The 11,896-nt window shown below is 39.3% G+C and overlaps 1 protein-coding gene across 1 annotated transcript in view; it reads right to left on the bottom strand.

Moving 5' to 3' along the window:
* Positions 1 to 520: 520 nt before the first annotated feature.
* Positions 521 to 11,896, bottom strand: part of Arsj (arylsulfatase family member J) — a 65,438-nt gene continuing 54,062 nt past the window's right edge. Inside the window, exon 2 of the mRNA XM_021196685.1 lies at positions 521 to 2,911. Coding sequence (XP_021052344.1) covers positions 1,507 to 2,911 — 1,405 coding nt within the window. The 3' untranslated portion in view covers positions 521 to 1,506. The remainder of the gene's footprint in view (positions 2,912 to 11,896) is intronic.

The following is an 11,896-nucleotide window of genomic DNA, read 5'->3' as shown; positions in this document are numbered from 1 at the left end:
TACTGTTGTCTGTGGCTCTTCAAGTGTGGCTTCATGCCTTCTGCATTAAGAGAGCACATGCCAAGAAAGCTCCACGCCAGGACACTTGCGGCTCCATGACCCCGTGGTTAGCTCCATTAGAGACCATCATTCTTTAATCCTCTCATGTTCCACAGTAGGCCTCATATCATCTGTGTTTTCCATTTCTATTTTTCCCCAACTCTGTACTCTATGAAAGAGCAGGGTCATCATAAATATTATTTATCAATAACAGAACACTGTTCTCAATGCAGTGACCACATGGGGAGAAATCTCTTCATTTGCAAAATCTTTATTTATTACTATGTTAGTACACTATCTCTTCTAATGCCTATTTGCAAAGATATTTGCTTGTTATCAGGCAAGCTGGTATACATTCATAATCACAAGTTCAAGGCCGGCCTGGGCATCTAAAAACACTAAAAAGATTTTTATTTGTCAAAATGAATAATATGATTGTTTCTGGAAGTCTAAAAATTAAATCAGGAAAGCCACACTAATGCCATAAAATAAATCATTTTAATAATTAATATACATAAATATTTATGTTGGAGACAGTAAAGTCAAATCAACTCTGTATAACAACAAATTTACAAAAATTTAAAAATATATTCATCTTCTAACATCCAAATAATGGTAAAATATGATGGCTGTAATTTTTCTGAATGAGTTTCCTCTTATATTTTATGAACAAAAATAAGATTTACAGTAACTTATGGTATTACAGTGCTTAGTAACCTTAAAGAACTGAAGTAAAATTCTAATGTAGAACCTAAAAATAAAATAATCAAGATCACTTGTGTAACTCTTTCGAGAAATAAATTAGGCACTTTATATTGAAATTCTTGTTCTATCAAAGTGTTTGGGATGTAGTTACATTCATTTCTGGCAATGTTCAGACATTATCTGCCGTTTCTTTAAGCAGGATAAGATGAGATACAAGCTGTCCACGAAGAGAAACAGCTTTTTCTCAGACAACAGGCAGAGCAATACTAAATAGAATTAGCTTAAAAGCCCAAGTTTCATGTGATACATGCCCCACCCCCTTTTTTTTCATTAGAAGCACAGTTTTTAGACCTTTGAGGGGATAAAACCTCTGAGGGCATTAAAAGTATCAAAAGTCATTTTTAAATCATGTTACCCTGTAATTACTCTGCACTCAAGTACAAGGTGGGTCACAGCTCCTCTCGTGATTCAAAGGATTCAAAGCATTCTGTTTGGTCAACTGACTCATGATTCATCACGGTTTACACAGACTAGGGATAAATAAATAACTGCATTCTCCTCCTTGTGTGGCCTGCAGGAGCATAGCCTCTGGCACCCAGGAGGGTACTTTTGTCCATGTGGTAGCCAGGAACCAGAAGTCTCTGGCACAGATCAATGTGAAAACAAGCCCGAGGCGGTTGGCCGAGGTATTTCTGAGCCAGCTCCTCTGAATTACCTAGAAACCAGGCAATATAAGTTTAGCCAAGGCAGAAAGTTTTGCATTTAGCCAGTGGCAACACTTGGGTGGCATTTTGTTGAGGAGCGAGCTGCCAGCTGCTTCCTCGTCCTTGCCTTACTTTTTTTCTTTTGCATTTTCTTAGCCTTGGTTTTGTTTGTCTTCTTTTTCTTGTTTTCCTCTTTATACCACGGACCCCAGACTCCTCCGTTGAGCCTAGGGTTGCTTCTGGGATCCTTTGGGGGGTACCTGACGGGCACCGCAGTCTTGTTGAATTGTGACAGTCTCCGCAGCAGCTTCTTCACAATGCCTGGATACCTGCTGGATAGGTCCACTCTCTCATACGGATCAGCCGTGATGTTGAAAAGCCAGATACTCTTACCAGTTGACAAGGTAATCCTCTCATTGTGCCACCGGTTTGGGCCCAGATTGCTGAAAGCCTGAGGGGGGACCCAGTCACTGTAGCCAGGATTTCCTGTGAGCAGTTTCCAGTGTTGTACCCGGATAGCCGACTGGATTGCGGTGTTCCAGATCCCATAGCCTGCTGCCCAGGAGCCATTTTTCGCCTTGGTGTAGATAGGGTCAATGTTGTGCAAAATATCCACTCGGGGTGAACGAAGACCTTCGCTTATGGTCTCCCAGATATCGTATCCATCTAGCTGAATGTCTTCATCAATCTGTCCCTCAGCCAGTGAAATCAAGGTTGGGTACCAATCGGTGATGTGCACAAGTTCCTTACACACCGTTCCCTTGTTCTTTAGAAGTGGGCTATGCACAAAGCCAACTGCCCGGATGCCTCCTTCCCAATATGTTCCTTTGCTACCTCTGAGAGGCCAATTACTTCCTCCTGCTGTGGGCTGCCCACCATTATCTGAGGAGTAAATGATAATGCTGTTGTTATAGAAACCATACCTCTTTAGGGCCAGGGTCACATTGTGGATTGCTTCATCCAAGCAGGAGAGCATGGCTGCGTACCTCCTCCTGTTTATGTTGATAATGGATCGATAGTGTTCAAAGTACCTGCCAGGGGCTTGCAGTGGTGAGTGGACAGCTTGGTAAGCCACGTATAAAAATAGAGGTTTTGTAGGGTCACGGGTAGCTAGGATTTGCTGTACTCTCTGCGTGTACATCTGTGTTGAATAGATGCCATTGTCATAGTCCCAAGCCGCGTTGTCGTTTTCGTACAAGTCATAGCCACACACCCCAGGACTGTCACATTTGTAATGTGTATAATAATCACCGCTTCCCAAAAGGGAGCCAAAAAAGGTATCAAATCCTCTCTTGGTGGGCATGCAGTCTTTTCTGTAAAATCCCAGGTGCCACTTCCCAACCATATGGGTTGAATAGCCGACCTCCTTCAGTTTCTGAGGTAGGGTTGCGTTGTCCAGAGGTAGACAGTTGGGCTGGGTAGGTCTAATGATAGAATGCTGAAGTCCCGTGTGTATCTGATACCTTTGAGAAAAGAGTAAATATTTTGTCAAGGCAGGATAAAAGGGACATTCTCTATGCAGATGATTCTTAAGTTAAATAAAGTTTCTGTCAAGATCAACTCAACCCCAAATTAAATATAATCAATTGAGTAGCTCTATTCTATTTCCCAAGTTTTAAGTGGCTTCATGTTTAACAGTTGAAGAGCATTTTCAGTACTTAGGAAAGTTAAGATTTTACCCCTTATCTCAAAGTCTCTCAAAAATCCTCATAAAATTTAATTAAAGTAAAATATAGTGTTTTAATTACATGACCGAGTGCTACTAATATAGAGAAGAATCCACAGAAATAGAGCGTTCACCCTAGCTTCTGAATCATATCCTGAGATTATGTATCTCAAACTAACACCAGAGTTCTAGAACACAGGCAGAAATATGCAAAAGTCCCTGGGGTAGCTTGTCAAACAATATTTCACGTTTCTTTCCCCAACCCATTGGATCTCTGAGAAAGGAAATGGTTTCTGGTGCAGAAACCAAACTCAGTGTCCATAGCTAGAGCAGGAGGTTGATCTTCTAGTTCCACAGGAAGTAAGAACACTTCTGTTTGCCAGTGTCTCCCTCCCCCAACCCCCTTCCTCCACCCGTGACTCCTCAGGAAATTGCTTAGAATGAGGTCTAGGAAAGCAGAGTGACCTTTCTATACTGTATTAAAATGACAAGGAAGCTAATTTCCAGCATTTTTTCCTAGACATTTTCCCAAGGGATTACCCCCCCCCCCCGAACCAGCTACTATCATATTAAACCTATGGGGTTGCTGTGAGTCCACTTGTGTCTGTTAATTCATGATATTTGAACACAGAATTGACTGCAGTTATTGGGGCTGCTCAAAATAACTTTTAAAATAGAACACAAACACAAAGGCTATTAAAAAATTTAGGTCAAAAATGAAGGTATTCTTGGACTCAAATAAATTGCAAAGACGAAAAGTAAGAGAGAAAACCCAAACTTGGGCTAGTTTCTTCGCAAGAATTTTATGTCAGTTATTTACGGTTACTAAGCACTGTATAAGACAGTAAGTTGCTGTGACATTATGTTTGTTTATAAAACATAATGGGAAACTCATTCAGAAAAATTATGGCCATCATTTTTTCACCATTATTTGAAAGATGTAAGAAGATGGCTATATTTTTAATTTTTGTAAATTTATTATTATACAGAGTTGATTTGAGTTCATTAATTTTCAACATAAACTATATATATGTATATATATATTAGTTATTAAAGTTATTTATTTTGTGACTCAGTAAATAAAATGAAGACCTGAGTTTAGAACCTCAGAACACACAAAAGAAAAGATAATCATGGTGGCCTATATATGTTACCTAGCACTGGTGGGGACAGGCAGATCTCTGGAGCTAGCTGGTGAGAAGTTTAGCTGAATCATGGAGCTACACAAATATGTACACACATAGATCTCATAGAACACACACACACACAAACACACACATATACACATGCACGCAGACACACACACATACACACACACAGACACATACACACATACACACACAAACACATATACACATACACACACAAATACACACACAAATACACACACACATACACACACACACACACACACCATAGAATGCTCCCCAAACCAACAATTGTCCTCAATGGTGTCATATGTAATTCGGTGTGTTTAAATGCTTAGTAGGCAGTGCAATGCAAGTTTGAGTTCCTGAGTGCTAAATGCACATGGGTGCTGATGAGGGCGTAGGGCAGTACTGACCTCATCTTACTCTGCCAAGCTGTATTTGCATCTGCCATTCACTCCATTCAGCATTAGCAGTCAGCATTTCACACCAATCTCAGTTGTGGGAACTTAAAATAGAGAAACTCCTAAAGACATTTCACAATTCAGAGGGTGTTATCACTGTTCTTGATAATTTTGGTCTAGCTGAGGATCCATAACAATCCCATGTCAGATCACTAGTTTTGTACATGAAAAATTGAGAAAGGCCTACCAAGGTAAACTTGGAAAGAATTGAAAAGAGCAAAGCCTGTATTTGTAAAATTTTATCAATAATTCACAGGACTATGTTATTACTTAAATAATTATCATACATAGACCATACATTGACCTGAATGCATATTTAATTCCTCAAAAGGTTAAAGATTTTAAGACTTTGTAATTAAATTGTTTATTTCTCACCTAGTGGTAGAGACAAAGGAAATGATACTTATGAAAATATAAGAAATGTTTGTGGAGGGAAGAGAGGCAAAAAGAGAGGAGGGGAGAGGAGAGAAGAGAGAAGAGACAAAACTGAAGATGGGGTAGATGTTAGCAGATAAATGACAGTCCAGAGTCAGTAGTGAACCAAGAGGCATCTGCTTCCTTCAGAAGATGGGGAAGAGTTGGCAGAAAAATCAGAGTCCAGAGTCACTACTGAGTTAAGAGGTTTCTGCTTCTCCTAAAATAGAAAGGTTTCCATATTGGGAAATTTTGAACCAATAACAGAAAGGCTTGCCAATAACTCATAAAGAATGACAGAGTTTTTGGGTCATTTTTCTCCATTAGTAGTTCTGAGGCTCAGACTACAGGAAAGAGTTAGGATGGGAATGTGGATCTCTGGTTAAGTAGGCAGATGTGGGAATCTGACATACCTGGGTTTGGATTTCCACAGTTATCTATGAGATTGGAGGGATTCTTTAACCCTCAGATCTTCAGGGAAATTAGGGTGATAGTATATGTTGGGATGTTTGGATCCCAAAAAGGAGCACAGAGTCTAGGGTGGGGAGGACAGTTAGGAAATGGCAGCTGTCACTAGGACCACCTAACAGTATAGACTGGTGTGTAATAACATATTTGTAGAAAATTTTACAGTTCGTAGACTTTCTTTCATATGTATGATTACACTTAATCCTCAGTATTGTAGGGAGAAGTCACACTCTGTGTCTTCATTTCATGGCCAGGAAGGCAGAGAGGCAGAGAGTCGTAGAATTTTTATGAACTGCCTCAATTGCCCACCAGGCTGTGACACTGATTTTTGGAATAGCGTGGCTATTCGGTTTTTAAACTATTAGTTACTATGATTACTTTCTGAAAACATCCAGGGGCAGGCCAAACTGAAAGATTAGCAAACCAGATAGTGAGGCTTATGTTGATCACAGAAATATTTGAGATTTTAGCAGAACACATTGGGCAAAGGCAAAAAGAAAGTCTTGCCATGTTAGCACTGCACACCCCCCCCCCCCCCCGTCACCTTTGCACATGACTACTTCGCTTCCTAAAGCTTTGTTATGTCTAGGCATAGTCAAGATACAGCTAACAGTGGAGGCAATTTAAAGGTACAAATTCCCTTGCCTTAAGATCAGGGGAGATGGAGGCAGTGCCTGCCAATCATATGGAAAGCAAGCTGCTGCTTCTCTTTGTTCCTTCTTCCACCAAGAACATTGGTAGATTGTTTTAATTCAGACAAGAGAGGGATGAAATCTGAGATGAGTTTGCCTGAATATTTGGGGTGAGCATGGCTTTCACTTGACAGCAGCAACTGTCCAGAAGACAAAACAGATAACTTCAAAATATACCACCAAATCCTGAGTGAACAAAAGGTAGTTTCTTTCTTCTTTGATCTCAACTCATTGAAGGAAGAGTCTAAAGGACCCCTATTAATCAAGAGATCAAAGTTACTAATGTGATTAGTAATGAGACAAACTGGAACTGTATGGAATGTGACTAAACTAAAGAGGAAGCTCTAGGAAGGAAACAAAACAAAACAAAATCCTACCATATTCTCTACAGAATTCCAACCAAATATATGGAGCCTGAACTTACTACAAGATCATATTGTGCTAAGAAGGATCTCGAAGAAGGGGTATTTCCAGTCTGAAAGGAATTAAGGAGAGATGATAGATGATGATCAAATGAGCTATAGTGAGCACAAACAGAGAGCTGAAAGAGCTAAGGTGACTCTCAGGAGTAATTGAGAAGAATTGTGTTGGTTTTCTAATAAAGAAGAAAAAAGGGAATACAGGAGATGGCGGGTTGTAGGATAACAGTATGAGGGGTGGCGCATGTTCATGTTATAAATTAACTCTTAAGATAATTCAAGAAAAAAAAATGTTTCTGGGTATCCCTGCAATTTTTCTCTAAATATGAGATGGGGTCAAGTGTAGTTAAAATACATAAAAATAATTATAAGTAAAAAATATTTCTGTTGAAATTTCAGTTAGTCTAATGGCTGTAAATGAAATTCAGTAAACAAAAAGAGAAAGCAAAAATGAAAAAGAAGAACTAAAGTGCTAATAAGAAAATATATTACATTAAGACAACAGGTAAATTCTGAGAAATAATAATTCCACTCTATGTGAATCAGAACATAAAGAGAAAACTGTTAACTATTGAAGCACGTGCCTCAGTTTATACAAGTGCACATTTGTGTACTATTATAAAAAAAATGCCAAATAAAAATTTAAGATGAGATTAAACTAAGAAATTAAAGAAAATACTGTAAGATGGAAAGAAGTCCATCTTATACTTTATTATTTCCTAGTCATAATCAAGATACCACCAACAATGGACCCAACTTGTTGTTTATGCTCAAGAATCAGTAGGATTAATATTGTGAAATGACCATCCCACCAAAAGCAACAGTCCCCATCAAAATGTCAACACAGTTCTTCAAAATTTTAAAAAAAAAAAAGAAAGAAAGAAAGAAAGAATTTCAAGTTCACGTGGCAACACAAAAACCCTGGATAGTTAAAACATCCTGAATAGTAAAAGAACTGTTGGAGTTAACACCATCCCAGATTTCACATTGTATTGCAGAGTTATAATAAAATTTTCATGATATTGACATAAGAACAAGCATATTGACCCAATGGAATCCAGTTGGAGTTCCCGACATAAATACTCACACCAATAGACACTTGAGTTTTTAAAGAAGCCAGAAATTCTCATTGGAGAATGAAAGCATCTTCAACAAATGGTGCTTGGCAAACTGGAGGATGCATGGAGAAGAATCTACATAGATCCATACTTATCACCCTGTGCAAAGCTCAACTCCAAATGGATGAAAGACCTCAAAATAATGTCAGATATACCAAATCTGATAGAAGGGCGAGTAGGAAATGGTCTTGAGCTCATTGGAACAGCAAAAGGCTTTCTGTGTAAACTATTATTAGGCACCAATGATAAGAATTAATAAATAATGTTATATATTTACTCTCATATATGGATGTTAGCTCTTCAACCCTCGATATCTATGCTGCAACCTGAATAATCACAGGGGTTAAGTACTGGGATGGAGGCAGTGGAGGTAGAGGATCTCCCAAGGAAGGGGAAATAGATTTAGTGTTATGGAGAGTTAAACTAGAAGAGAAGAAGAAAGGGATGTGAGAACACTGTAAAGGAGCAAATACTGGTGAGGAGAGCTAATGCTAAAGGCCTTTTGGAAAACCATATGGAAACCTACTATGGTAAAAAGCTTTCTAATTTATACACATATAGTAGAACAATTCAAATGGAGTTATTGTATAATGAGGAAGACAATGGCCCAATTAGACACCTTATTCTACCAAGTAAAACCTCCATCAGGTTTTACATCTTATTGAATCATTGGTCAAAGGGTCCCATGGATGCCCAAACATCGCAGGCTATTTATTGTCAAGGCTATTGGTTGCCCTCTACAACCTGATGCTAGGGCCCTGTTGCTGAACATGACACTTATTTATGAAAGTCACTAATAGAAGCTTTACCCCTATTGGCAAGTGTTCATAGTGCTGAAGATATTTTACGCTATGGGAAGAAAAAGTTAACCATCACTGTCACTAAGCTACAGACCCTGTGACCTACAATCGTGTCCTACCTTCAAGATATACTGGTACAATTGTGGCACAAATGCCATAAGAATAGCCAACCACTTTTTGACTATATATATGGTCCATTCTGTGGGATAGAATACATGCCTGGCTGCTAAAGTGGCCAAAAACCTGAGACTAGATAGGGCATAAACCTAGGGGGAAACCTAATACTGTTATTATTTTGCTAAAAAAAAGAAGAAAACATAAGCAATAAAAATGACCCCTAATGACATTGCTGTACCCATTGAGCAGTGCCTTGTTCTGACCCCTAATGACATTGTTGTACCCACAGATCAGTGCCTTGTTCTGCCTTCAGCACAGTAGCTTCTTTATTCAGTAGATGGTGTTTGTACATGTATGATGTGTGTGAAAATTAGTTCTGTGTTAGCCATCTACTGCTGAACATGGGGCCTACCCTTAATTGTGATTAATACATGTGTCTTCTTCATAGAATATATTTTGAAAGTTTGCATTACCTTTATTAAAAATAAAGTAATACTCCTGAACTGGTTGACTTTTTTGGTCTGGCTACTGTGTGAAGGAAATTTCATAAGATAACCATGAACCTGGCACTGACAGCAACCCTGGTAAAAAACAATAACCATCATTCTCATTTTCCTGCCAATTGAAAAGAAACAGGCTAAGTGGCCCTTTCATCTTGGCAGGAGAACATAAGGGGAAGTTTATAATCTTTAAAAAATGATATTAATTTGTATCACTAGGTATTAGATAATATAATTAAAAAATAATTCAATTTGTCCAAGAATGTAGGATCAAATTACGGTACATGCAAAAACCTTTATAAACAGAATATAAAATGAATGCTAACAGTTCTGTGAAGGTTCTAAAGTCCAGAAGCATTAAAGAAGCCACTAGTTTAGTGAAAATTGATTTCAATAGGAGGAAAACAGACATAGGAGACTGAGATTGTAGTTTATACATCAAATAACAGATATTCGTAGTGCATAAAAATAATATTACATATTGCGAAAGGTAGTTATTTATCACTTGCTTTAAGAAGACTCTGCTGTCTTGCAGAATAAGTCTATTTATAGGCCTTAATTTCATCTTTCAGTTAATTATACCCTGGAGGTTGGTGCAGCTGGGTATGGGTGTCACAAGAGAAGGACTCATTTTCTACTTAACAGTCATTTTTTCTACTATCGCCCAAACACAATGTTTACCATAAAAATTGTTGAAATGGTCTCTGCTCTCAAAATACTCAGTTTAGTGGAGAAGACCAAAAAGCAATCAGAGAACCCTCTGATTAGCAGCAAGCAGCCCAGCATCCTTCCATTAAGTGCTTATGGGCAGGATCAAAAGACTGCACATCTGGAGCTATGTTTAGAAATTTAGTACAACCACTGGAGTATCATGGGGGATGCTGATCAAAGAAGTTGAGAGAACAAGGAATAAAGCACATCTTCGGGGGAGCCAGACTCTAAGATAGTTCATTCAAGAGGAAGTACCATCCTGGTGGGGCTGAAGGGGAGATGAAGAATGTTCCAGGGACTGGAGCAGAACGTTCAAACTTAAAACTATGAAAGCGTGGCTCTTCACTGATGAATTGCTTAGAATGTTGTACTGGCTGGTTTTGTGTGCCAACTTGACACAAGCTGGAGTTATCACAGAGAAAGGAGCCTCCCTTGAGGAAATGCCTCCATGAGATCCAGCTGTAAGTCATTTTCTCAGTTAGTGTTCAAGGAGGGAGGTGTTCATTTGTGGATGGTGCCATCCCTGGGCTGGTAGTCTTGGGTTCTATAGGAAAGCAAGCTGAGCAAGCCAGCGGAAGCAAGCCAGTATGCAGCACTCCTCCATGACTTCTACATCAGCTCCTGCCTTCAAGTGCCTGAGTTGTGTGAGCTCCTGTCTTGTTGGTGGGGGGGGGGGCAGAGATTGAATCTGGGTGCCTTCCCCCATTGCTCTACTCCTTATGTTTTGAGACTGAGTCTCTCATTGAACATGGAGCTCATTCCTTCTCCTAGGCTGGTTGGCCAATGAACTTCAAAGATCCTCCTGTGTCTGCCTAATCCAGCTGCTCCAGCACTGTAGTCTAGCTAGAGATGTGCTACCATGCTCGGCTATTAAGGGTTTAATGTAGATCCTGAGGATTCCAATTCAGGTTCTCATGCTTGAGCACCAAGTACTTTGCCAAATAAGCCTTCTCCCCAAATCCGGAAGTCATAGAACTTTGGAAAAAAAAAAATTAAAGTCATGAATAGTTTCAAATTTATCTTCATTTAGTGACTCTGCAGCTAATAACCCAACAAAACGTTCTATTCACGAACAGAGTATTTCCTTTTAGCTGTGGTTAGGAGGTATCTGTCAAGCAACTGAATGTCTTTGCTTCCTCCGTTAGACCGATAATGTGAAAGTGTCTCATTTCAAACTCACGTGGAACACATTTGCGTCTCAGCCCTAAGGCATGAAAAAGGAGCTGAAACTCAAGATGGCAGCTTCCAGAAAAGAAAAGAAAAGAAAAGAAAAGAAAAGAAAAGAAAAGAAAAGAAAAGAAAAACCGGAAGAACCCCCACTTCTCAAGCCCTTAAACATTCTGGGTACTGTAGCTCTGGTGATGGTGCTGATGAAGTATATAACGCATCATGAAGATAGGGAATATTGTGATATACTATGTATCTGAATTAGGAGACATTTTTATGACTTACAGAGAGCTGAGCAAATGACACAATTGTTTATTCACCATCCCAGCTGCTTCTCTTCACGTTCAGCTTATTACGTTCAAAGGATGCTTATACATTCTAGGATGAAGCAGTTTCCACTCACAGTGAAGAGCATCCTTGAGTAAAATGTACATTAATTGCTATAACTTGAGCTGATGGTTGGGAAGGTTGGCACAGGCACACTTGGGGTAAAATGTATCCACCCGTTAAGGAGTGTTAGGCTTCTTTTTTATTATTATTATTATCATTTTCTTTATTTACAGTACAAATGTTATCCCGAAAGTTCCCTATACCCCCCCCTGCCCCTGCTCCCCTACCCACCCACTCCCACTACTTGATCCAGGCCTTTCCTTGTGCTGGGTCATATAAAGTTTGCAAGACCAAGGGACCTCTCTTCCCAGTGATGGCCGATTAGGCCATCTTCTGCTACATATGCAGCTAGAGACACAAGCTCAGGGGGTACT

This window comes from Mus pahari, chromosome 4 (genome assembly GCF_900095145.1).
Source record: "Mus pahari chromosome 4, PAHARI_EIJ_v1.1, whole genome shotgun sequence".
Lineage (NCBI taxonomy): Eukaryota > Metazoa > Chordata > Mammalia > Rodentia > Muridae > Mus > Mus pahari.
This window is presented reverse-complemented; position numbering and strand designations above follow the sequence as displayed.